This window comes from Candoia aspera, chromosome 2 (genome assembly GCF_035149785.1).
Source record: "Candoia aspera isolate rCanAsp1 chromosome 2, rCanAsp1.hap2, whole genome shotgun sequence".
Lineage (NCBI taxonomy): Eukaryota > Metazoa > Chordata > Lepidosauria > Squamata > Boidae > Candoia > Candoia aspera.
In genome coordinates, this window is record NC_086154.1 from 143,640,820 (window position 1) to 143,668,818 (window position 27,999).

Below are 27,999 nucleotides of genomic sequence, written 5' to 3' on the forward strand. Positions count from 1 at the left end.
TGCTGGGAAGGAGAAACATGCAAATAATTGCTGGTCCCTGATTTTAGCTGTAAAGGTCAATATTGTTGGCATCCATAGGTCCCTTAGGAAATGGAAAGTAGAAAAGGGATCCATGGCAACAAAGCCCTGATTACTGTAGGTGCCTGGTTCTAAATTTCCCACATCCATTTCTAGAGGAGTTTTGCACTGTGTCAGTTCTGCCAGTGACATCCTGCTTATTTGGATCTCTGGACCATTGCGCCTCTGCATTATGCCACAGTTCCTTCCTGTCTTGTCCTCTACAGACATCAACAATATAAAGCACTTCGCCAGAGAAATCTCAATGCAATCACCAAGGGTTTGTTTTCTTAAATCAACAAGTAAATTACACAGTGTACATTAGCAACCCGAATGGGGAAAGGGCAAACACGCAAATAAGAAAATGCAGTAGTGCCAGTACTGAACATGATTTCATTTTTCCCGTAAGTCTAATCAGTAGATATTCAGGGCACATGGACAGGACAGAACAATCCTGTAGGCAGCAGTAAAGCTGAACAGGAATCATCCCTCCTTATTCTAATGCATATGTTTTATGTGCACCCCAGTATTTCAAGGAGAGAGTCAAGCAGAGTAGAAGTGAAGCCAGCTCTAACTGCTGGATTGGGTGGCAGCATTTGGAGTGACTGAGAGTTGATTACACAGATACGTAGCTATTAGACTGGCTGGGAAATTCATATCAAATGAATTGATCAAATCATATTCAGAGGAGGAGTGCCAGAAAATATAATATGTTGTCCCACTTGTTTTGTTACTAAAAACTTGGTTTATATGTAAACATATTCACATCCATTACTTATATCTGCAGTGGAAGCAGTAGAGTTTCTTAGAGGGGCTATCTTTCTGCAGCTGCCATTTTGTTTCCCTAGAATGCCGCAGACTTGTGCCATTTCAAGGCATTCTGGGAAAAAAATGTGGGCACTGCAACAGAATGGCATGATGGCTGGGCCATACAAAAAAATAAAATAGCAGTCGCAGGGCATCCACTTAAGGTGACAGGGAACCAGAAAAAAAGCAATCCTTTCCACTCTCAAATGTATGATGGACAAGACAATAAGAACAAACAAATTCCTGCCTATTTGTTACTCACAGCATATTGGTAACAAATTAAAGTTATACCAAATGGGGCAGAATCTGTCAGTCACTCACCGAGCTGGAGAGATGGGCTACAGCTTTGACATGCAGTAACTCCTCAAAGATCAGTGCAAGTTCCTCATCTGTGCGTTGGTTAGGACTGGAGGAGAAAGACCACAACGAAGCACAAGCTAACCCAGATCCTCCTGTCACTTGACGTTACACTGCTGATCTCAGATCTGTGCATACGCTAACATTTTAAGACCATATGATTAAATTCACATCTGTCTGTAGCCCTTCCCTCTCCTCAGGAAGGACAAGGATCTGGGCAAAATATTCATGCTTCATTCTTGACAGGAAGCCCCTCTTAGCCTCCATAGTCATTCCTGGCTTCTATACAAACCTTAGGTCCATCACCCAGATCCTGCAAAGCTTAGCTCTGCAATACGGAGGACCATAAATTCCCTTTTTAAAAAGCAAAAGGAAGGCTGAGTTGGTAAAGCTCCACGTGATTCTTATACTATACACTGTACTAAGGCATGGAAGGACCTTCCAAAGTTTGTCCGCTAGACTCCTCTTTTAGGGGACTTGAATAGAAAATTAAACCTTGGGGTCCAGTAGGTTCTTAGTTTCTGGCACTGTTGCATGAATGGTGCTTCTTCTGGGGGTGTTTCATTCTGATTTAAATATATGCACAAAGATGTACACGTATTTATAAGGGGTCACAGTGGTAAAGTTTTTGCTTCACATGCAGAGGGACTCAAATTCAATCCTCAGTGTCTTTGGTAATTTTTTCTTTGAATAGAAGCTATAGAACAGTGTGAGTTAAATACAGCGAATCAAACAATCATTATACACCGATTAATACTATGATCCATACACCAACTTCCTGAAATTTCCTCATTTCTTTCCCTGCCTGCCACATGGCTCAATGCTTACGGTTTGCGTAGGATGGTGGTGAGCAATGCAGTAGGGCCCAGCTGGGTCAGCAATGCCAACGCCTCCAGTAGTTCCTCCCCATCCCTGTCTTCAGCACTTGGTTCCAAGGCCACAAATCGGAAGAACTGAGCATCTCGATCTTGAAAGTAGCTCTCCTGTCGTACTGCAGGGACAAGGGGAGGTGATTCCAGGGTGTAAAGGAGGAAATAAGGAGGAACAGGTCTAGAAATGGTCTGATTCCACCACAGACTGCAAGGGAGGTGTTCCACCATATCATCATCTCATTACCTCTTATTAGGGGTAAGGAAAGTGATCTGGATTTAAAGAAGAAAAGATCCTTTGGAGTATATGTGGACAAGCATGCCCAGGAAAAGAAACAAGGCTCATCCACACAGCCTCCTTATTCCAGGATGAACATACTCCATTTATCAGTTTCTGAGGACCGGGCACTGGCTCCATCTCACAGACAGCCTACTGCTGAGGCAGGCTGAAGCTGGTCCAAGTTCTTCCAGTTCATCAGTAGATTCTGCTGCAGTGACCAAGGCATGCACAAAAGGGAGCAGGGCCTCCCAGTCCAGGAATGGGCATCATGGTGCAAAGGTCCCCACCTGCATCTCAAGCAAGAGCTGCAAGTCCAGGAAGACCCCCAAACTGCACACCAGTTCTGTCCAGGGAAGTGCTACCTCACTGAGAGTCAGAAATGACACCTCACCAGACCAAGGAGGGTGAAAAACCCAGAGCTACTCCATCCTGCTAGGGTTGAGTTGGAGGTGGTTCCTCCCCACCCCATCAACACAGCCTGCAGGCACTGGGACATCTGAGCAGCACTGCCTGACTAGATGGAGTGGAAATCTACAGCAGGATATCATCAGCATACTGACGATACTGCACCCCATGCCGTTGAATAACTACATCCAGCAGTTTCATGTGAACATCAGAAAGGAGCAGTGAGAGACTTGAACCCTGAGACACCCAATACTGCAAGGCCTAGGGTTAGACCTCTCCCCCACCATGACCAACACTGACTGGAATTGGCCGTGAGGAAGGAGGAGGAGAACCTCTGCAAAACAGTGCCTCCCCAATCCCCAAAGAGTTTCCAGAAGGATACCATAGTCAATGGTATCAAAAGCCATTGAGAAATCAAAGGAGGGCCAAGACGGATGTACCACCCCCATCCCGCTTCCAGAGGTCATCCACCAGTGCCACCAATGCCATCTCAGTACTGTAACCCAGCCTGAACCCTGATTGAAAAGAGTCCAGTTAATCCACTTAATCCTGGCCTACCACCCTTTCAACAGCCTTCCCTGAAAAGGGAAGGTTGGAGCATGGACAAAAGTTGTCCAAAACGGGTGGGTCCAAGGATGGCCGCTTAAGAAGGTGAGAACCACTGTCTGCTTCAAGGCAAGCAGAACACCCCCTCTGGCAAAGAGGCATTAACCAAGGCTTGGACCCAGCCACATGCAACTTCCCAGAGGGTTTAACCAACCAGGAGGGCCATCGGTCCAGAACACAGGTGGCAAATACATGGCATTATATAATAAAAGCTGTAATTAGAGCCAAACTAAAACCCTCCTTCTGGGTTTTCTGGCAATGCAAGTGAGCCCTTTCAAAATCAACCAAGGGAAAAAAAACTGTTATCACATCCAGGAAAATACTGGGATCTCTACAAATGGAACTGCTTTTTTTTCAAGCCACCTCAGGCTGGGAAGAACCAATCTCTAATTTAAAAATAACCTGTGTTACTTTGAGGGAGAGCAGCAACACTACCAGCTTTGTTACAGAAGCACAATGAAAGGTAGGCGGCGGGGGGAGACTTCCAGTGAAGTCATGGTGACCTAAATATGTCTCTGGAAGAGTGGAGACAACAACTGCAGCAAAGACTGAAGAACTGGTGTGTAGACCAGTTTTGGATGGGAAATCACCCACATGTGCTCCAAATGGCTGCTCCTTGCAAGGAGACTGCAGGACAGTGGACCCCCATGGTTTTGTGTGCCAGGAGACAAAGGATCAATCATCAAGCTCACAACTGCAGTGGAGCCTTTTAAAGGACACTAAGTTTACTAACTTTGCTACTAATCAGTTTCAGAAATTGACTATTTAATTATTTTAAAGCTATTAGAGATCTTCAGAATGACAAGTTTGAAAAGCCACCTGGTGAGTCTATCGTCATTTCTGAACAAAAGAAAAATTAACTATAAGTTTAAGAACTTAATTTGAAATAAATGGCAAAAAGCTAAATGAGATTTTGAACCAAGAAAATTATAAACAAATTAAGGGTCCAAACAAATTTGGACAAAAAGGAAAAAAAAACCCTTCCTTTGGTTTTGATTAGGATTGGGATTTACAAAATGACACAAAACACTATGACATTTAAAATATTAAAGGAGATCTTTGAAGAATGGGACCAGAATTAGTAGCTGCAATAGCAATAACATCAGTAATGATGTCTGCTTCTATGGATAGACTGTGTTTAAAGGATGTTAATGAAGGAATGACAGATGTGAAACAAATCTTGCTTGATGCAGAAATAGTGGAATCAGAAATACTGGATTAAAAAAAGAAGTATGGATTACAAGATAAAGGTATTTAAAGTGGAAATACAAGTGTCAGGTCAAGAGAATGACCTGGATAAGGACTCTTTACAGGAATATACAAAAGAACCTTTTCTCTTTTAACTCCAGATCACTGCATAACCCTCTCTCTCATAGCTTTGCTTTACCTCTGGAACTGGCAGTCATGATAGAGAAGGGGCACCAAATCAAATTATGGTTTCCAAGAAACTAAAGGTAGGAAGACATGTTTGGTTTGGAAAGGAGATCTGGGCAGCACTGCCCCATTTATAAATCTAACTTGAACTGGGCAGGGGGATTAAAGGCTCAGGGACCAGTAAAGCATTTAGGACCAGGCTGAGCAAGACCTGCTCAAACAGCTTAGTGGTCTTTTTATACACTATACAGAAATCAGAGCCTACCTCAAGGGATGATCAAAGCAAGCTCCCTTCAGCCAGATGAGAGGAAACTGAGTGCTGGGTTGATGGCCAGTATGTATCTCTTGCTTAGTCTCAGTAGGGAGGAGATTACTGATGTCACAGTAAGATACATAACTGGCTCTGTGACCTCACAGCCAGACCAACCAACCAATCACATAATTCCTCACAAAACCAAAGACTCTGAGGCAGTGTTTTTCAAGCCTGGGAACTTTAAGAGCATGCTGGCTGGGGAATTCTGGAGGTCCATACAGTTCCCATTGTTGAAAAACACTGCTCTGAGGCCTCATTTCCTTTCATTCACAGATTTGGTTCCATTTTGTACCCTGCCATTCTTCCACAGGACTCAAAAGTGGCAGACCCAGGATTTCCTACTGGTCTTCCATTCAGGAACTGATGGACTACATCTGCTTGGCTTCATCAAAATTGGTACATCATTTGTCTTTGGCTCATGCCCAGGGACACTTTGTTATCTGTTTGCTTTACAAAAACATAGCTAACATCTTGCTAGAGAAAACAAAGAGTAAGAACAAATAGACAATTTTCTCAAAGGAGGGAAGAAAGAAGTAGAAATCCCCAGTGGTCTGTATTGGGACCAGGAGCATAAACAAGAGTTCTCAGAAGATCTCAAGTACTGATAAAAGTAAGTCCTGGGCATGAAGGCTGAGCATATTACATTTCCAGTAGATATCATTAGATCATTTTTAAAAACCATTGTGAGGATCAAAGGAAAGGAGTTTGGCTAAAAGCAATGCAGAGAAGGTGTAGAGAGGGTATTTTGCAAACTGCCACATTTTTTATTCTCACACAGACTGACAAACTTACCATGAGCCAGCACCCCTTCATCCATCAACACCTGACAAAGCCCAAGGGCCTGGCTGCGGGTCTGCACTGAAAGGCCTGCACTAAGGAGTGCATCTACCAGCTCCTTCCCAGAACAACACTGCCTGGAAGAAACACAAAACAACAGTGATTTCCAAGTGCCTTTGAGATCAAGACAGCTGAGAGAGCATGCTTGGAATTCCAGGTAGGATTGTTCAGTATTAAAGCTTCAGGTCATTGTTTCTCACACTTTCTGCAAACATGGACCACTAAATAAACATTTGGAAAATGCAGGGATCACCTCATTAAACAAACCTCCCCTCTCGGAGCACGGGAGTTCCTTTTGAGGCTGAGTAAAATAATGATTATAGTTGTGCTGTGCATGGTTTCACATCCCTCCATTTTAAAAGAAATCATCATGGTTTATTACAGATGCTACTGTCCCCTTTCATCCATTGTTGGGGACAGAAAACAGGTGTGACTGAAGCTTCCTGGTTAGGTCCCTCAGAAGAATTCCACACATCATTAAATGGAGGAATTTGCTCCCACAAGTTGGGAAGAGCTGTAGTCATGATAATTATATGTGAGCTCCCAGATCAGAGGCAGCATCCTAGGGAGCAACAGGAAGGGAAGGCTTCTGCCATCAAGCCATAGGTTTCCTGGAAGTATCCAGCTGGACATTATGGAACCAACATCTTAAACTAGTAAGACTGGACTCTACCAGGAATGGAAGTATAAACACATACAGTGTTACATCTAATACTTAACTCTCTATCATCAACTCTGTTAGTAGTTCTCTGCAATTTCAGCCAGGGGCCTCTCCCTTCACTTGCTATCTGATCCTTTTCTACTGATGATGCCATGGACTAAGCCTGGAGCCTTATGTACTCCAAGCCTGTAAGATACCACTGATGATGACTCCTTTTGCATGGGGCTAATCCGGCCATGCTTTTCTCCTAGTCTTTCCTCAGCAGCATTATTTCATGCTACCACAGAGGTCTGAACTCTTATAGGAGAGAAACAGTGAGTGAAAAGTGTGAACGTGTAAAATTTCTGCATTAAATCTTCTCTGAAAATGCCCTCCTTGAGACAGTTTCCCCCCCCTCAACTGGGCTTTAGTTTTGGAGGCCAGCTAGGGAATAAACAGATGAAAGGCAGGTACTTGCAAGGAAAAACCAGAAAGTTCCCACATTCCAGCTCCAGCCTCACATTTATCCAAAGAAAAAAAAATCAGTTGCAAAGCCCATGTTTTTTCCCCTAAGATTCAAGACTTGTATCAACATTTCCCACACTCAAGACTTGTACCAATTTGGCTAACAAGATCATCAAATATTTCCACTTGCATGAGATTCTCAAACTGTGATGAGAAAGGAAGTGAATAGATCACCAATCTTCCAGGGATTTTGCCCAAATATTGTAAAATGTTAAAATGCAGTTGTTAAAATGACCTGAGTGGGAAATTCTCTCACTCCACATTCCCAAGTCCAAAATTTGTATCTTGAAACCTAAAATTCTAATTTCATTTCATCTCCAATCAGGGACCTCTAACCAATGGAGTTCAAATCATTCGGAGTACATTACCTGACATCTACATAAGAGCATCAGGGAGCAAGAAGTATAAAACCACTTTTCCATGTGATAATGCAAATACATCTGGGTGAAAATGAATAAATAAATAAATGTCCCTTTAAGTCATAGTCAAATGGCCTCTTAATGATTGCTGAAACAAACAATGTTTGTAAAAGATTTCTGCAAGGTATTACTTCCAGAACAGCTAACCCAATGGGGACTGAACACTGCCAAGGAAAGAGTTCTAGATCTGTGCAAAACTCTAGAAGCCTCATTATTCTCATATAATGCATCCTTAGATGTAAAATCTTTAGCAAAAACTGTATCACTCCCCATGGGAAAAAAAGCACGCTCACAGACATAGCAAAGTACCAGCTGCCCAGTTGCTTTTAATTCCTTCCTCCAGTGGGCCTGGTGTATATGTACCTGTAAAGCCGGAGGTGATGCTTATGATCGCGGATTATGTCTGGGTACATGACTACCAAGTGTGCGCAGAGGAGCCTTCCTGCTCTCCGGATTTTGTTGGACGAAGCCTGCAAAATAAAATGTAAGAAGGGCTACTGTACTTGAGCTCATCTTCCAGATGTTCAGCATCAGTGAATACTAATTGGGGGGGGGGCAGCTGGAAAAGGCAGTTGGCCATGCTTTAAGAAGTCATCTACCCAATAATACATTAGCAGAGTGTTTCTCAACCTTGGCAACTTTGAGATGACTGGACTTCAATTGAGATGAGTGGACTGGCTGGGGAATTCTGGGAACTGAAGTCCATGCATTTTAATGTTGCCAAGGTTGGGAAACACTGCATTGGCAGAAATATCTGCATTATATTGATAAACACTTCCCCTTACAAATATATAGAAGGACCGCAATCTTTATAGAAATAAAAATATATATTTTTAAAAAAACTTAAATAGAAAAGCAGTCTTAAGCTCAAGAACTGTGCTCCCACAACGAATGGCCTATCTAGACATCATCTTCCCATTCATATCACCCAGTAACTGGTATTACAAGGCACACTACCTCTGATTCTGGTGGTGTTCTATAACCATCATGCTTAGTAGCCATTGATAGTCTTACAGATTCATTTTTAAATGACTAGAAGCATATGGGTGATAAAATATTTGTTTGCACTGAGATTTTATTTAAAACTAGATGCCTTTAAAAAGATAATTCCCATAAAAATAGATTTTAAAAAAATGATCTGACTTTAAATGTATTTGTTGGCATCTCCTGAAAATCAGAGTTGTGAACAAATATATTTGAACTCTGATTTTTTTGTAATCTGTTTTTAAGATTTAAGAGGTTTTCGGGAGATGCAAACAGGTGCTATATTGGCCTTCCCATGTTTTGAAACACCTCTTCTTCTGAACTGATTCCAAAATACTGCACAGCCTGAATTTGCATTATCTTCTTGTATGTTCACAATAAAAACACTAATCAAGGATTAACAACCAGGCTTCCTAAATATAAATGTTAAATTCTTGTGGTCAATAGGATCAGTAAGAAACGTGAGAAGCCTCCAGCTCCTATAGTGTGAATAAATACCTATATTAATAAACATCAGAAAGCTAAATAGTACTTTCATGCGCTTACTCTACTCTACAAGCACCAACTTATCATAACGATTAGAATAATTCCCCTCGATTGCAGATGTAGGCAGGAAGAAGGGAGTCAAAACACAACATTAGCAAAGTCAAAGCCGAATACAGATCTGAACAGAGGACTTCCATTACCAAATTCATTGCTGGCCAGGCTGGTAACTCTGTGCAACGTTACAGCAAACCATCAAGGTCCATCTTCCCAAACGTGGAACCTTCTAGAGATGTTGGCATTACAACTCCCCAAACTGCCACTTGGGATGGGCAACTTTTGTAGAGGGCACCTACTCAGAGATGGTGGTGCTAGATCTTAAGGAACCAGTGACCTTTGTTGTATTTCACCTGATACTTTTTTGGTTGCACACATGTCATGTTTATTACCTGCTTCAGGTTGTGGCCAGGCACCAGGGCTGATTCGCTCTCTGGAAGAGGAGTCTGGAAATAAAAACCAACACAAAAATGAAAGACATTTCCTCAGTTTACAAGGTGAGGAAGGAACTATCCCTTACATTTGTGAAGTCCAGGACAGCACAAATATTATCCTCCATTCAAAGGAAGTGACCAAGAGACCCAATGTGAGTTCTATTTTTATATTATGTTTTGTCTTCATCCTTACCCACTGCATCACATCAGTGCTCACAATTTACACTGACCCTATTATACTCTTTTCCTTCACATGCACCATCTTAACCTTTAAAATGCTGAGTGTGATAAAGCAGTGGATGCCAGTATAGTTGCAAGTATTATTTTTATAATCTAGCCCTGATCCATTTTTCACTATGGCTACCTATGAGAGCATGTGTGCACATGCACAAGCACAGACCAGTTTTAAAGCATCCCATAGCACTTTAGGCAAGTTAGTTCTGGATCCCCAGAGGATTCTGTTAATTGCTACTATAACATGTAGTTTAAATGGACAATGAAACAGGAATCATAGATGGTTTAAAGAAAACATTTTGGCTTCTGCCCTCTTTGGCTGCTTTGGTGTGAATAAAATGACACTGTAACCCAACGTGGCCCTTTAAAAAAGGAAGAAAAGAATATTCCAAAGACTGACATTTACGGTAGACATATCATTCTTGCTGCTTTTTCACAATTAGCACATTGCCTTTCATGCCAAAGCAGCTGAAGATGAAGCTGCATGTTTATCAACCTGTCTAGATAGCCCAATTTTACAAGCAGATGGAATCCAAGGGAATGTAAGACAACCATTTGTTTGAAAAGGAGGTGAGAGGTCAGGCTTGCAAAGAAGATCAGATAATCACAGCCAGGTGAGTATATGTTCTTGGCATTAAAGACAACCATGAATAAATGCAAATCATTTTCTTGTATGAAATAGGCTTAATCTAGCCACCTGCATGAAGTGCACAAAACAGGCAGGATGTCACAGAGACTGCTGGTGCAGAAGAGGGGGGCCCTCTCCAGGGGAAAAGCGCACACACGGTATTGAATCTCTTTGGCTCCCAACCAAGAAGGCCAGAAAAGACCCGCCTTGGGTTTCTGGGTTTTTTTCTAGTAGAGTTTGCTTGTGCTTTTCAGTTTGGCAGGATTCTGTCTAGTAGAATGGAACAAAATAAACACTAGAGCTTCAGCTTCTGGACTCAGTGTGGTTCTTCGCTCTATACCCTGACACAGGATTTTGCTCCCCCATGAAGGAGACCGGTTGGGGAAAAAATGAAATACAGGGTTGTAACATCATGAGAACTACAGTTGATTACTAGTAGGGTAATATCACTTTAGCCAAGATAGGTGGAAGTATTTATGTAGGCTGAGTGCCTACATAATAGAGTGCTTTTTAAAAAAAATGTACCCCCCCAAAAAAAATCAGAACAGTTTTATCAGTTTTCCTTGTTCCTTCCCTTCCACACCCTCTTCTACCAATTGTGACTCACACTTGCCACAATTCCTGCTGCAGCTAAGCATATGTTCTTTTGCTTATTGAGGACAACAGTCATTCTGAAAGAAAGGTCTATGCCCCTCTCCCCAATTAACATCTGATAATGAATGAATCTTTATTATAGCCATAGGCCAGAAATAGAAGATATAACTGAAAACAACTTTAAAACATTATTAAACATTTGATGAGATATTCTGAACCCCCACTTCACCCCAAGAAAACTCAAATACATCCCCCTGCTTAACCAGGACTTGTAGAGGCTTTGTGGTTATTCACACACTTTTTGCAGGTCCACAGCTTTGGATGGATGGATGGATGGATGGACACTCAATTGTTACAACAGCCTTTTCAAATGGCATACTGGTGGGCAAATAAAAATCAGACTGCATTCATTTCTGATTACATAACTTGGAAAAACTGTGTGCATGTTTTTGTACTCCCTCTTTAAACTCATGTGCTTTGCCAATAATCCCAGGGTGGTGACCTGGTGACCTTGCAGATGTTGATGAATGTCGGCTTTCAATGGCTCCAGCTAGCATGACCAATTCTGAAAACATCTGGAAGGGCACAGGTTCTCCAACCCTGACATACGGTAATGGAAAAGTGGCAGTATCATGATGTCACCAACAAATGCTTATCAGGGAGATAAGGGAGTAAAGGAAAGAACATTACTATATGACCATTCAGAACCATACAATGTATATTTGCTCAGGGTTAAGGTTAGTACATCTGGGTGTAGAAAATAAATCCACACAGAAAATATTATTATCCCTATTTCAAGGGTTTCATGTGGATCCCAAGCCAGGATGTACAATCTGCCTCTGCTGAAAAATATTGCTACTACAGGAATGTGAAAGCTTAATCAGAGGTTTCTGATCTGTGCCTAATCCTTTAACGCACCATTTGATGCAATATCACCCATTTATAGATGCAACCTTTCCTTCAGCAATGTAACCCGCCTCAAAAAGATGGAAATTGAAACTAAGCCCCACTTACTCTTAGATGCAAATCAATACTAATCAGAAAAAACACAGAGAAAAACAGACATTGCACTACTTCAACAGACCAGTCTTTTTACTGTGAAGTAAAGTTGAGGTGGCCAAATCAGGCAGTGGTTTTTATGGACAGCGGAATGGGCAAGAATGGTATTTTGATTTTTTTCCCCAGCCCCCTCTTGGGCCAGCTGCGCTCAAACAGAAGAAATAAAGTGACCTAACAAGCTAGCAGCAAACTGCAAGGGTCACTCTCTTTGACACTTCAGCTAACTGCAGAGTGACTTGGCTGGAGTGCGCTGGAATGCGCTGGAATGTTGAGTGCTGTAAGAAGAGCCCATGAAAACATTTCAATAACCACAACCGTGTTCCTCACATTCTTTTCAGCAGCTGCTTCAGATATTGATCAGCCTACAGCATGGACATGAAAGACTAGCATTTTCCCAGCACGTGTGACCAAATTATTTACATAATATACGAAGAAACCAAGGAAGATAAAGAACAATGGAAGCTTGGACCAACATATGGCAAAACACAAAAGTGAAAAGCATTCAAATCCAAGGTAAGACAAACACATTTACTATGGAATAAAGCCCGTTGAACACAGTGTAACTTATTTCAGAATAAAAATGCATAGGAGGGCATTGTATGATTCGAAGCTTAAGAGAGCACGCAGTGGCTGGCCTCACACAGCACACTTTAAAGTAGCTTACATGTGAACTCAGTCATGGTTGCTTCTTCAGCAAGCTATTATTGAACAATGTAGGGAAAGCAAGCAGGGTGCAGGCGTGCTGCTGTGGAGCAGAAAGCACCTTGCCATGCCCTGCTGGTGCATTTTTAACTCAAATGAGTATTTATCTGGGATATTGTATTGTTCTATTGTGTTTTTAACTTATCCTTGAGTCATTTGATGATTAGGCAGCCTTACAAATCACATAGCGAGAATGCAGCTACTAGGCCAGCCCAGGAAAAGACGCAGCTTCTTTAAGGAGGCACCCACAGGAGCAGCAGGCACACTCACACCATGTCATAGCATCCTCAGACAGTGAAATGAATCAAGGAAACAGTTTACTCCTCCTCCTCTTCAGAAGCACTCTGTTCTTGGTAGGTACAGACTACTGAAACAAAACTTCACTGATCTACAGGGTCTTCTGCAAATCTTTTCTACACAAGTGAAGGGAAAATACCACCCTTACCTCCACTGTAATCCAGCCTTTCTGGAGGTACTGAGAGGGGGACACTTGCCTCTGCATACTCACTGACACCTTCCTTGGCCATTGCTTCATCCAGGGTAGAGCAATAGAGACTACTTTAGAAAGAAGAATGAACACAATTTAAGGAGAACTGCGCAAAAGTACAATGGAGTCCCAGAGGGCTTGCACAGGGAGAACTTCCAAAGGAATTTTCCCAAGTGTTCAGGTTGGAGAGGAGCTCCTGCAGACTTTTTCCCCTCTTGCCTGGCCCCCAGAGGCTTCAGGGGGCCACCTTGCATTTTGCTATCACCTCTCACCCTTCCATCAGCAAATATTTATTCGGCATGGACCTCTCTCTCCAGTTCTGGCCCTCACTCTTTTGTCCTCCCCTACCCTTCCCTGAAAGCCTGGGACAGACAGAACAGTCTCTCTCTACTCTTCCAAGATGCAGTTTTACTCTGATCACCAGCAGGGATGATGGCAGCCCTTCGAGGTAGGCCAGACAGGAAACCAAAACCATGAGTACTAACACTACCTTTATTGTAAGGTTACAGTAACAGAATTTTGTAAGTCTGAAAGTAAGTAAGTCTATAACTTCTCCCCTCCCTCGCCTTTACGTTCCAGAGGACTAGGGAGGGTCCCTTCTGAGACGCTTTCTCCATCCCCATTCCTTCTATGGGCTGAGATATCTCTTGTCTGACCATTGTCTAGGCTGCAGCTCTTCCTCCTGTCTCCTAAGGTTATTCTCACAGCCCATTACAGATGGAGGCAGATGGAACAAGGGATGTACCATGGGCCACTTGGCTAACTGTCTTGATTCCTGAATCTCTGCCCCATATCTAAATCAGAGACTCCAGGGGAAGAGGAGGGATTGGCAGGGAACTCAGTGGTGGAACCTACACATCCAGGAGCACAGAGCAGGGTGAACTGCCATGCTGGGAAGGCTCAGATGAAGAGGTTTTCCCCATAGCAGCACTCCTGGTGCATAACAGGGACTGAGATCCCAGGAGGAGCAAGAAATCTTGGAGCAGAGGAGTCAACCTTGCATTAAAACTATAAGGACTGTACCAGTTGTTGGCCTCATTACGAAGGCCAAATAGAGCTCAGACACAAGATCAGCATATTGTATGCAGGCATCTTTTTCTGCCAGCTCAATGACTGGTGGGTGCTTCTTTAACATGGTTATCTGGCAGTGTCTTCAGTCTTCCATACTACTTCATATCAAATAACAGAGAGCTGATCCTCTGGTCTTTCCTCCATCTTCTGAATGAGAAGGTTGTCAACAAGACTAGTTAGAAATTTCCTGGAAAGAGCATACTTTCTAGACTGTCTTTCGACAAGTACACGGATAATTAAAATCTCCCACCACTATTATTTCATGCTTCTTTCATGTCTTTATTTATTTATTCATTTATTTTCAGTTGACTTACGATGCCACCCAACTCCAATCGACTTGGAGCAGCTTTTTGAGATATATACAATTAGCTTTTGGAAAGCACCATCCATATCTTCGCCTTAGTTGGTAACAGCAATCAACAACTGTATGAATTTCTTTCTTTTCCCCCCTCTACTTAACCCAGATGCTCTCCACAGTACTACCAAGTTCATTTACTTGGGTTTCTGAGCACCTGTGGATACTTTTAAGATAGTGGCAACCCTCCTGCTATTGCATCTCTTCCTTCTGATCAGACTGTATCCTTCAGTGGCTACATTGCAATTATAGGAGTCATCCTGCCACTGATTCCCCACTATACCTGCTAAATCATATTTGCCTTCCTGTGCAAGAAGGTCACACTCTTCTTCACTGAATGGCTTTCTAGGCTCCATTACACCAATATATCAATATCTTTCTTCTACTTCAGGGTTTTTTGGTTCTAACCATCACAGGTTTCAGTTTAAGCCCTCTCAATCAAGCTTGCAATGTTCTGGCTAAACATATTTTTACATGTCCTTGTGAAGTGCAGTATATCCTATAGTAGCAGTCCATCACTGAGAATACAGTCCTGAAAATCAAGGCCATTGGACTAAAAGTGGCAGTAGCAAATAGTTGGATTCCCTTCCCCTACAACAGCTCCCCCAATGCCTCCCAAGCTTTTTCCCTTGCCCCTCACTATCTGAATCAGCCCCATTCCCCCCCCCTTGTTAAAGCCATAAATTGTATCTTGCTATACCAGTTTCACCCCCCTTTAGCACATTCATCCTGGTAAACCAACAATCTGGCAGTGCCACCCACTACCCTTCTCCAACACACACCCTTTAATCTCTCCTACATCCTTCTTTCAAACTGACTCCCTCTTGCTTCAGCACAGACCTGTTCCCTCCCCAAGCACTCTCACTTCAGGGGAGACCACCAAGCAGCCCACCCAAGCAGGCTGAATCCTCTGTGAGATCAAAGGCCACACCTTCTGTGTAGGCATTCATTGCTCAGGTGCTCAGTCTCCTAGTGCCAAGCATATTGATGTCATCAAGAGAACTGATGTTAGCTGAAGAGCACTTCTAATTAGGCCTCCAATACCCACACTCATTAATTGCCAAACACTCTGGCCTGACAATGCAAATTATGCCACTGAGCCCCCAACCTGCTGTAGCACAGCACTGCCACTAACATCCCTCAGAGCTACTCAGATAAAAAAGACTCCAGCAGCCTCTACCTTTTTGTTCTTCTCCCCCTCTCTGTCCCATAAGAGATCAATAACTGCTGTGACAGCAACTTCTCTCCTCTCTCAGTAACTCCAGCATCATCATTCCAACTCAACCACTGACAAATTTTCCTTTTCCATTACAGTCCACAACTCTGTTGCTGGCCAGCAATCATCCTCTGTCTTCATTCACTCCTGACTACTGTACTGTTCCGCAATTACTACTGTTCTATCAGGCTTCAGCAAATACTCAATCTCAATTAATCTCCAACCCCAGTTACTTCTTACTTCTAGGTCCCATCAATAATAATGAAGAGCCACATAGTCTCTCCAGCCCCTCACAGCCACCTGACAAGTAGCCATCAACCTCCACAGTTGCTCCCTTCTTAAAACTGGAGCTGGGTCCTCTCCACCTAGCACAGCAATATCTGCTCCACTCTCATTTTCCTTTAAACCTAGTCAGACTCTGGCATTCAGTTCTTCCCTCTCTGTTCTCCACTCAACTCCATCCAATCCAACATTATCCACTTGTACAGGTAGTCCTCACTTACTGACAGTAATTGGGACTGGGAACTCTGTTGTTAAGTGATGCAGTCATAAGTCAAAAAACCACGTGACCATGCTGCTTAGCGATGGCACATCTGACAGTCCCAGTTGCTGTCATTAAGCAAGGACAGTGTGGGTCATTAAGTGAGGACCTCACAAGACTGCGACTTCCGATTTTCTGCTGGCTTCCCTGTTGACTTTGCTTGTGTGAAACCAGCAAGGAAGGTTGCAAAATGCAATCACTTGACTGCAGGAAACTTCTAAAGTCCTAAAAGGAGAAGTTCTGGCTTCAACTGAATATTAACCTTTAAAATTCTCTGTATCAATGTATGTATCTGAATCTCTTTTGTAGCACCTCCTTTTTCTGAACTGATAAATCCTCATTTATTCTAATCTCCTGAACGGTGGCCACACATGGTTCCAATTCTCTGACTTTTTCTTATTCATAAACATTTCAGATCAGGACTACAGATTACCAGCCACTCATCTTCATTTTTGTTTCTTAAACACCATTAACAGAAATGTTTTATTCCTTCTTGATTGCCCTTCTTAGGCTCTCAATGTGCCAATACCCACTACTGTTAGGGACTCTACCAACAAACCCTTATTCATTCTCACTGTTCACTTGTTCCCTGGAAACTGGCTGTCTTATATTCCATATTACAGTCTCTGCTTACCCAGCAGAAAGGAGTTATCTAATCCCCCATAATAAGCAATCAGCAGTTCTTAGGAGACACCCCTTGAAATCAGCAGCTATTATGACCTTTTCACCCCTGCAGCTGCCCACCCAACCTCCCAGAATGCACAGCTTTCCCTTTCTTCCTTGTTTCTTCCTCCTGCTGAATTCTACTCATAAAACGTTGTTAGAAAACATTTTGTCACAAAACGTTATTTACAACTAACTAAAATGCTGCTTGCCCACCCTGTTCACTTGCTCAGTGTTTTAATTTAAACCAGACAAGAGATCTTTAAAAAAAAAAATTCTTGAGGATCTCAGAAGAGGCTTTGCCCCTTTTCACGCATACAGAAATATTCTTTTTAAGATGGTGCTTGCTGCCACATGTACTGGCACATCATATGAAACCCATAAATACATTCTTCAGAACCATTATTTAATTAATATGCAAATACACATAGATCAAATAAATAAAAAATGCTTACAAATAATCTGTTAATTTTATTTAACTAAGTAATGCCTGAAGGCATGCCACATACACAGGTTTAGACAACCACCTTTTTCTTGAAGGGATAATCATCACATAAATTGGGCCTGACTCATAGATCTACTTTAGGAACAATGTGTGAAATTTCTGGTGTTAACCTCCACTCAATCCATTTGAGGGGATGTACATGTTGGTGAAAACCATGCAGGTGGCACCATGAAACTAACCTTGACTGGTTTCAAAAAAGTTAAACAGGGTTTAATTTGGCTTATACTATGTTTGGAGGGGAGACCAACAGGAAAGCCCAAGACTTTAGGACAGTGTTTCTCAATCTTGGCAACTTTAAGATGTGTAGACTTCAACTCCCAGAATTCCCTAGTCAGCCATGCTGGCTGGGGAATTCTGGAAGTTGAAGTCCACACATCTTAAAATTGCCAAGGTTGAAAAGCACTGCTTTAAGCTAACTTCAAAAGTTTAAAAAAAATCCTGCAAGAAAACCATGGCAAGCCACTTCCTAATCATTGGCAAGCAAAACCAAAGGGTTTATGTAGTCACCACAAGCTGAACTTAGCTTGAGACCTTTTTCTTACACTTATCAATTTCTTTCTTACCAATGAAATGATGCCATACCACCATTATGAAACATGTGTCAATGAAAGAAGGCTGAAAGACTGTCAGGTTGTATGTGAGATTTAATCAGCACAGAGGAGGAACTGTAATGGCTGACAGGAACGTACTTTGATTGCTTGCACAACCTACAGCCTCAAGACTGCTCACAAAATACTTCCAAAAATACTTCAGCACTGACAGGCTTAATGTGGCAGGAGGGGCAAATTATTAAATACATGGGGAATACATTACCAGTACTGAGCTAATTGAACTTAATTTCAAATTTAAATCAAATCATACTTTTTTGCCCTAGTTATGCCCACTTGAGAGCCAGCTTGGTATAATGGTTAAGGCACCGGGTTACAAACCGGGAGATCATGAGTTCTAATCCTGCCTAAGGCACAAAGCCAGCTGGGGGACCTTGGGCCAGTCATTTTCTCTCAGCCCTAGGAAGCAGGCAATGGCAAACCACTTCTGAAAAACCTACCAAGCAAACTGCAAGGACTTGTCAAGGCAGTCTCTGAGAATCAGACACAATTGAATGGATTAAAAAAAAATGTACACTTATATCCTGATCCTACTTACTTTTGGACCAGACTGCCCCGGTCCCAAACAAGATTGCTCATTGTTGCTATATCTACACTCCTTCAGATAGTGCAACTTTACAGTAGCTCTAGACCTGGTGCAAGCAATGCTTTCTCCCATTAAATCAGAGGGATTAAAAAGAAGAAGGAAAAAAACAGACCACACACTGCATCTTGATGTCCTCCCTGTCTATATTGCCACTATCAATGTCATGCAGGGATAGGCAATCTAGATATTGCTGAACAACAACTCCCAGCATCCTTTGCTAATGGCCATACTGTCTAGGTACGCTGAGAGTTGTAGCTCAGCAATATCTGCCATGCCACAGAATGTCAGGGGTCGGCAAACTGAAAATCTAGGTGTAGTAGGTCAAACCAATATATAAATCCCATAAAGGAAACTATAATACTGCAGTAATGGTGTAGCATAGAACTTTCTCTCATTAGCTCCATCAATACACGTTTGGAGATTCACACAAGGGAAGATTGATAGGGGGAAAGAGTCCCTTTGCACCAAAAAAGAACAAAATGGACCAAATTGCCTGGCCTCATAATACACATGGATGCCAACAGACACCTTACCTTGGACTTCCAGGCTTTATAATTCTGCACCAAACTACCTATCACCCAACACAAATAACAGGGATGCCAGGACAGAGTACTCCCACATAGATAAGCAAGGACATGGGTGTGATATAACACAGAATGGCTGGACTCTCCCCTGCCTCCATGAAAACTCTTATTTTGCCTCTTGTACTGCTTAGGGCAGCCTTTCTCAACTTTCTGACCTTGGAGGAACCCTTGAAATATTTTTCAGGCCTGGGGAAGCCCCTGCATATTCAAGCTCAAATATAGGCCAGAGGCTACAACATTATTATATCCGTTTCATGTGCAGGCCTGTATATATGCATTAACAGTGTTCTTAAACTAAAAATAAAGAATGAAACTTACCTCTTTAATGTGAAATTGCCCAAATTTGAAATATTTTTTAAAAGAAATTGTGATCTCCCAGGGAACCCCTAGTGACCTCTCGCGGAACCCTTGGGTGCCAAGTTGAGAAACCTGGCTTAGGGCTTCCACATCTGGGCTGCCAAACCCTCCCTTGAAGCAAGCCCAAGAAAGGTTCGGCTTTCTCTTTGTTGCCACCTAGCAATTGTGTGGATTTCGGCATCCCAGAGCGGAGAGCAAGAGAGCCAAGCAGAGGCATCTGCTCAGAAGATGGGCCAGCAGCCCGGAAGCCACCCTGAGGCAGATTTAGGAAGCATATTCAGCCCTAGTATTTGCAGCTATGATCCCCTCAGGGTCGATGGAAAATTCTCTTATTTTTATTTCCTTGCTTCTCAATCTGAGCCAAACATCAAAAATGAGTCTCAGGGCTAACTGCCTTTCTGCCAGCCCAGGTTTGACGTAAAGGCCCCCTTTGTCCCTTTCCTTCTCCGTCTTGGAGATTGCAGGAAGCGATAGGCCACTGCTAATGTGTTTTTTTCTGAATTCTGAGAAATGTCCTCCCAGGAGAACACTTTCTCCCTTCCCTCCCAAGGTGTCTTGCCAGCTCGCCTGGGCTGCTCATTTCCCTCACTGGGGAGCACAAACAGCACCCCACCCCGTAACCTGTTTACACGACAAACATCACAAGGGCTGCCAGCTGCTGGAGTGAGCAACAGTGCCTCCAGCCCAGGCTGGGCTCCGAGCAGAGGCAGCAACTCAAGGCAAACTGCCTGCTGGCTGAGGCCAACCTGGCAGGCCCCAATTCTGCACAGGCCTCTTCATGTCTTTCCGTTTGCCTATAAGCCAAAACGGGACAGGCTTATGCCCGGAAACCATGCAGGAAAAAACCCCACTAGGTTGGTCTCCGTTGCCTTGGCTATTTGCATCCTGGTTTTCTTTGTAGGAGGACAGCTGAGTTAGTTTATGGTGGTGACCAAATGAGGAGCCTGGTAGCACTTTTTCTGACCAGCAAATGTTATTAAAATGGAGATGTTCTTGTGAGCTGCAATTCCATCAGATGCAATTGATGAAGTGAGCACAGCTCACCAATGCGTATGCCTTTTAATAACATTTGCTAGTCAGAAAATGCTACCAGGCTCCTTCTGATTTTTTGACTGATCAGGTGTCGGAGCCTTGAGGAAAATTGCAGGGAAAGCAGAGGACAGAAACAAACTGACACCACTTCACCCCCTCTTAAAGCAACGGGTCTCTCCCTCCGCTTAGCCTTAAAAGCAAACATACTTTTAAGCAACACAAGACAGACAGAGAGAAGGATCTCATTCTGCTCAATTCCCCAGGAACTGGAATTGTGGATCAGACTTGTTATATTAATCATGTAACTACCGATTCCCTTTTCTTTTTTAGTTCTGATCGAGAATAAGTGCAGAAAACCCCACACAAAGACAGGAGGGTTAAATCCTGTCGTCTACTTTGTGGGTCAGGCTTAAAGTAAAGGAAAGGCCATTCTGAGACAGCCATTCCCATCATTTTCTTTCTAAACCATTGCTGTAAGCCTTGGTTTAGAAAGAAAATCTGCCTGGTCTGCAATCTCTGGATGCAATTACATCAGCTGAGTAGGCGTGACTGGCTGGCATTCGTACCAAGGGCCAGGTGCCGCCTCCTGTACCCAAAGATAATACTGAAAAAGCAAGTGATTTTCCGTGGCACCAGTGAGTCTAGCTGCCAACTGAGGTCCAGAAGGGCCATCCCTTCCTAAATTTCAAACATCACCCAGTAGATTAACTCCTACATGGAGAGGTAAATGCATATTGGGTATGCTTAGATAAGTACACAGAGAGAAACATCTGGGTTGCAGGAGAAGCCAACTCCTGGTTAAAACTGGGGGTTGAATTCTCCTTCTATCACAACATTGGGGGGGGGTGTCTGCTAGAAAATGGGCAGGGTGTCTGGCTTATTCTTGCTTGAGATCCCAACCAACCAGCTCTTCATTTCTCCTAGATAATACACCATTTATTTATTTGTTTGTCAAATTTTATTACCGCCCATCTCCCCACCACCCCAGGAGGGACTCTGGGTGGTTACCATAGTGAGATTCACTTGCTTTGGGCTTAGTCTACTGAATTAACCCGGCCACTGAGATTTCTAAACCACTGCATGAATCCAGCTAATTGTGACTTAGCTAAATCACAGTTAAACACATCTTGCTCAGCCCAGTCAGCTACCCTATACGTTAGTAGTCAAGTGCTTAAGCAGAGGATACGACCTCCCACCCCTGAAGTCTTCTTTCCAAACTCGCCCTCAATCACTGGTGATTCTTGAGCATATTGCATTGGATTTTTCTAGGTATTCTCTTCTTTTTTTAAGTGTATTCTTTCACTACTGCAAATTGTTGGGACTCCCTTGGAACATGTTGTTGTTTCTCTACTGTTTCTTAGTGGAACCATTTGTGTTCCATTTTGATGTCATTCCCCACCTGAATTTAGCCATTACAGAATAATATAATTTTTTTTTAAAATAAGACCAAATCATGGAACGCTATCATATTATGGCTAGGTAAATATTTGCAGTCATGATGCTCTGAATAGTGTTTAACCACAGCCTCCCATTGGCCCATTAAATTGGTCAACAAATTCTATTATCACAAAAAACTGCTTTCTGAGTTAGATTAGCAGCCCTTCCAAGTGCATCAGATTTATCCCTTCAGTTGCTGATCCTTAGAATCAATCATGCATTGACCAAATAGACATCTAACCCAGCCAGGCCTACTTGTAGTATAAACTATCTGCTCTTTTAATCCGAACACTTAATTAAGAATTGGCGTTCATAATTGAAAATGAAAAATTGAAAGAAACAGAAAGAAAAAGTTTGAATTCTGCTAGATAAACTAACCCACTTCACCCAATCACATTTGGAAACTAAACCAAACACACACATTATTGCAGTTCTCTTCCTGCAGATCTGTTACAAAACTGTCCACCCTCCTGATATAGCCATTCTACTATTCAAACTACCTCAGGGAAGGTGGAGCCCACTGTCACACAATCAACATGGGGGCCTAAGGATTTGTTTTAATTTTATATAAATAAATCATGTCCAATTCTCGGACAGACAGACATACATACACCAGGCTAGGAATGGGGAGACCCTGAGTTCTAGTCCTGCCTTAGGCACAAAACCAGCCGGGTGACCTTGGGCCAGTCACTTTCTCTGATCCCTGGGAAGCAGACAAGGGCAAACCACTTCCAAAAACTTGCCAAGAAAACTGCAGGGATTTGTCCAAGCAGGAGTCAAAAACTGACTTGAAGGCATGCGCGCACGGATACACAGACACAACGTATATCAAAAGTCAGGCCCTATAGGCCAATCACAATACGTTTTATTAATTACTTTTTTTCCCAGAGAAAATGTTACAGTACTGTACTTAGGAATGTTCAAAAATCAAGTGTTAAATAAGTAAGGACATGCTTAGAAAAAAAAATCACTTAATGTAATTTATATAACAAATTGTCTATGGGTCCTGGTTTTTGGTATATCCTGTTCGTATACAATATGTCTTTGTGTCTGTATACATCTGTGTCTCTCTCTGTATGTACATGTACACACACTCACACACAGTATACATACACACACCATAGATATTCAAGCCAAATTAAACCTAGAAGTGCTTCCTTCTTTGCCTTGGTCCCTATTTACGTATTTATTTTACTTAGTTTCATGTCCTACCTTTTTCTTCATGGAAATGAAGTTGGAATCTATGATTCCCCCTCCCAAATATAGCTACACAACAACAGTCTGGCTATTTCACTCAGAGTGATTTGCACAAGGTCACCTAAAGAACTTTGTAACAGAATGGAGATTCGAAGCCAAGGCTCCCCAACACTTTAGTTGCCCCAGCACACCACTAGGCAACGTTTCACTTCTGCAAGACTCACCCTGTCATTTCATTGGACATGTTTTATTTTAATCACACACTGGGAATAATCATCTTAATAATCACGATCCTTTGGGCCGAACAAGGAGTCTGATATGATGGTACTTAAGGATACTTGGCTCTCCTGCTCCAGAAGAGTCACTATCCACTGGAGAATACGGAAAATACTATATCATTACTGCAATAGTATTATTATTGCTCAAATAAGCATGGATAATGAATAGCCATTGAAGAAATCTGTCATACGGATCCTCTGGAGATGCGGGTATTTTGAAATATAATTCTAGCACCAGATTAAAAAGAGCAAATTGCTGTTGAGCATTAGACCTGAAGAGATCAAACTCACACGTTCCATATAAACGTCAAACGAAAAATGGGTATGTGTAGGGTTCCTTCCCCATTTCCTCTCCTTACCTTAACATCAGACAGGTGAACAAATTCTGACCCATCAGCTGCAAATGCTGGAATTGGCTCCATTTTTTCAAAAAAGTTTCAGGGTCTGAAACTTTGGAAACTAGAGTTACATCTTTGCTGCCACGTTCTGGAAAGACAGCATTTAATCTGCATTACAGATAAAAGATGTCCAGGTGGGGGGGGGGGGACTTGGCCTGAAGCGGACCAGCCTGACCTGTTTTATAGCAAAAGAGGTTGGAAACTGAACTCCAAAAATTAACTGATTCAGCACTGTTCCCAAGAGGTAGAGATGCACACTTGTTATTGCCAAGCAGATTATTCAGAATCGCTATGCACAGACTTGTAGCCACATTTGGCTTGCTACCAAGTCAAAAATACACAAGGATCAAGCTGTCCTTGCCTTCTGGCATTTGTTCCTGCCAACAGCAGATAGTTCCTCACCTCTAAGAGCTTTCTTATTTTCTTCTGTTTACCTCCTGGCTCCACTCCTAACCCCAAAAAAGAAAGCCCATAACATGGAAAGGCAGTAATTCAATAATCAGCACCTCCAGTTAAAAGACCTCAGCTAACACAAGGAGGAGAGCTTACAGTCCAAGGAGACAACATTGACCTGTTGGACTAAAGGGTTGACATGCTGTAAGTGGAATGGGGAATCTGTGGCCTCTGAATATAGCTATTCTAGAGTTCTGAACATACCTGGCTAATTTGTTCCTTTTGCTTCCATTTTTCCTCCCAGATTCTCACTACACTTGAAGCAACTGCGCTGAACTTCAGCCTCTGCTCCCCCTTTCAGGTGGATTGCTCAGACTCTGAAAAAGGGTCACAGTTCAGTCAATACCCAGGAAAGGAGTCAGAGGCCCAGAGGCAAATGATGTGTGTTTTTTCAGCACACGGAATCACTTATATACTCCTTTTAAGCTGCACTATGAGAAAACAACAGCATCACAAAAGCACAAGGCTCCTGTAAAAGGTACAGCTGGCACCGGGATAGCTCTTCCTTCAGTATATGCCACCTACAACAGCTGACATTACAAGAGGTCAAATGCAAAGGGCACACCAGATGTGTACTGGATGCAGATGCCAACCCAGACCAAAATTGCATGAGCATCTGAAGGCTTTAACTGATGTTTTTCCTGCTTCAGTTTATACATGTACTAGCTGAAGACACTTTCCTATTTAATATCTGGGATTCTTATTTATTTTGGGGCTCAGGACCAACTTATTGGGCTTAGAGCCCATGACAACCTTTTATTTTTTCTTAAATCAGAAGGAATAAAAATGAAGTAGAAGTTACTTATTTTCATGCCTTGCCTTTTGGCCTCGAAAATATACACAATAAACAGAATACAGATGCAAAAAATACAAATGAAATGCTGAAAATGGAAAAAAAATGAAATGGTGATTTCTGGATTTGCTGATCAAAAAGGGTTGAATATTCCCATAGAGGGGAACTGAACTATATAGTGTAATCTTAGGGAGGGAGGAGGGATAAGAAGTTTGTTTGTGACTGCTGTGAAGAAAATCAGAAATTCTTTAATTACCTTTTTCTTTTTTTTCTATTGTCCCACTTTTTCTTTTAACTTTTTTTCCTAACTTTCCTTTAAATATATTTTCATGTTTATCTTTTACTTATGTAAAAATCTTCAATAAAAATTATATTAAAAAGACAAATGAAATATACATACAATTCCAATTAAAAGCTCAAGCGCATACTGTATTAAACGCTACCAAGGAAATACTGAAAATCTTATGCAATATCATAGATGCTTGCTCAGCTCTCCACATCGCTATTTTCCTTGCTGTCAGCATGCTTCCAGGGAGAAGGTTCTCTACACTACCAGTCAAAAGACATGGCATAACTATTTTATTTTTCTATCTATAATACGAATGCACGCCACCCATCTGGTGGGAGGTCCCTCTGGTTCCCTGGGGGGCGGAGTGTTCCTAAGCCCTTCCCCAACAATCTCTTCTGCATCTTGCCATACTCCTAGAGAGAGCCTCTGGGGATTGATGAGTTAACAAGATTGCTAATTCATTCCAATCCTGATGGACACTGGGCATCAAGTACCAGAGAAGATTAAAAATTACATTAAAAATATATTCACGAAATACAGTCAGTTTCCTATGATATCCTACCATGGTGCCCACAGCCAGCTCAGGGCAAAGGCTCAATGAGGTAAGACCAACTTCCTTACAAAATGCAAGGAGGGTTAGTGCCACACTGTACTCTCTACAGTCCTTGTAAGGAGGGAAACATGCCCTTTCTAGATGTTCACAGATTGGACAGACAGATTCCATTCCACCAAGGCATTATGGTATATCCCAGTGTTATGCTATATGGGGCTTTAAAAGTAACAACCAACCCTTTGAATTGGGCCCAAAAGCCTACTGGTAACCAATGCAGCAACATTAAGAAGATTATTATTCTATACTGAGGGGATTGTCCAGTCAACAATCTAGCTGCTGTGTTTTGTACCAGTTGCAGCTCCTGCATTGTTTCCAAAGGCAGATCCGTATACAGCACATTACAATAATGCAGCTATGCGGTGATCAGGATGTGAGTTACCATCACCAGGGAACCCTGGTCCTAGTAGGATTGTAACTGGGGCACCATCAGAAGCTGGGCCAAGGTCCCCCTGGCCGGAACTCCAACCTGCTGCTTCATTGGGAACTGAGAATCCAGGAGGACCCCCAAGTAAGAAATTACCTCCTTCAGGGGAGTATGTTCCTGTCCAGAATAACTCCCAAGACCAGTGTTATAGGGGTACCCAGTTGTTAAGGACCTGGGATGGACCATTCTAAAAGCTCACCACTCTTGTGGAGGCAAATAACAATTCTAGCTTGGTAGGATTTAATCTAAACTTGTTTCATCTCACCCAGATCCTTACAGGCTCCAGATACCTTTCAAATTTCCATGGCATCTCTGACATATACAGAGCCTGAGGCAGCAGTGTAAAGCTGGGTGTTATCAGTATATTGGTGACCCCTCAAACTCTACTTCCCAAATAAAAGATGGTTTCTCTAAAATATTTCATGAAAATGTAAAAAAGAAAAAGAAAAACACAAAGGAGAGCACCAAGCCCTGTGGAAGCTTACAATGAAAAATCCAAGGGCTTGAGTGTTTCTCCCCTATGAACACTGACTAGAATTGCACAATCAGGAGAATAAAATCGTACCTCCCACTCCCATCCCATACAGACAGTCCAGAAGGAAACCACAATCAATTGTATAGTACTGAATGCTAATATATATAGTTCTGATAGAACCAGGGAAGATACACTTCCCACATCTAAGCCCTGACAAAAGTCATTGACCAGAGCAAGCAATACAGTATCTGTCCCATGGCAGGACCTGAAACCTAACTGAGAAGGATTCAGATTGTTATTTCCTCTAGAAAACTCTGTGGTTCAACTTCTTAACAACTTTTCCTGAAAAGGGAAGGTTGGATACTGGGCAAAAGTTATCAAAGGAGGTCAGATCTGAGGAAGGTTCTTCAGTACAGGACATGCCACCCACCTGCTTCAAGGCAGGTAGCATACCCGCAAAGAAGTGTTGATTATGTCCTGGACCCAGCCATTCCTGCCTTGCCTGGCTGCCCCCAGGAGTCAAAAAGCACATGGATCAAGCTCACAGGTGGTGGTGTTCAAACTGCAGAGAAGCTCAGCTATTTCTTCAGGCTCCACTCTGAACAGAAGCCCAGATTACTACACAAGATGCCATCTCACTCACCACAGGGAATCCAGCCCAGAGTGAATATGTGGAATTTTACCTGCAAATAAACCTAAAAAATCATCTGATGTGGCTGCAGGTGCTTTGTCCTGCCCATCTTTTCCTGGTAGAGTCCAGATTACTTTGAATAGGGCCACCAGGTGGGAATCTGCGGATAAAGTAAGTGCAGAGAGTAATGGACGCTTTGCTTGAATATGGATCAAACAAAATTCCCGAATCACCCCACCAGCTCAGCAAGGAGTCATCTCCATGACAGTTCCATATCTGACTGCTACCTCCCTTTTCCTACTCATCAGAAGGATAGCATACAGAATTCTCAAGAGTCAGAAA

The 27,999-nt window shown here is 42.5% G+C and overlaps 1 protein-coding gene across 1 annotated transcript in view; it reads right to left on the reverse strand.

The window, feature by feature from the left end:
- RAPGEF3 (Rap guanine nucleotide exchange factor 3) overlaps nucleotides 1–27,999 on the reverse strand; it is a 60,373-nt gene that overhangs the window by 24,856 nt on the left and 7,518 nt on the right. Inside the window, exons 3-7 of the mRNA XM_063293969.1 lie at nucleotides 9,406–9,459; nucleotides 7,853–7,959; nucleotides 5,861–5,982; nucleotides 2,050–2,212; nucleotides 1,186–1,270 (exon numbers count right to left, since the gene is read on the reverse strand). Of these exons, the coding sequence (XP_063150039.1) occupies nucleotides 1,186–1,270; nucleotides 2,050–2,212; nucleotides 5,861–5,982; nucleotides 7,853–7,959; nucleotides 9,406–9,459 (531 nt within the window). The remainder of the gene's footprint in view (nucleotides 1–1,185; nucleotides 1,271–2,049; nucleotides 2,213–5,860; nucleotides 5,983–7,852; nucleotides 7,960–9,405; nucleotides 9,460–27,999) is intronic.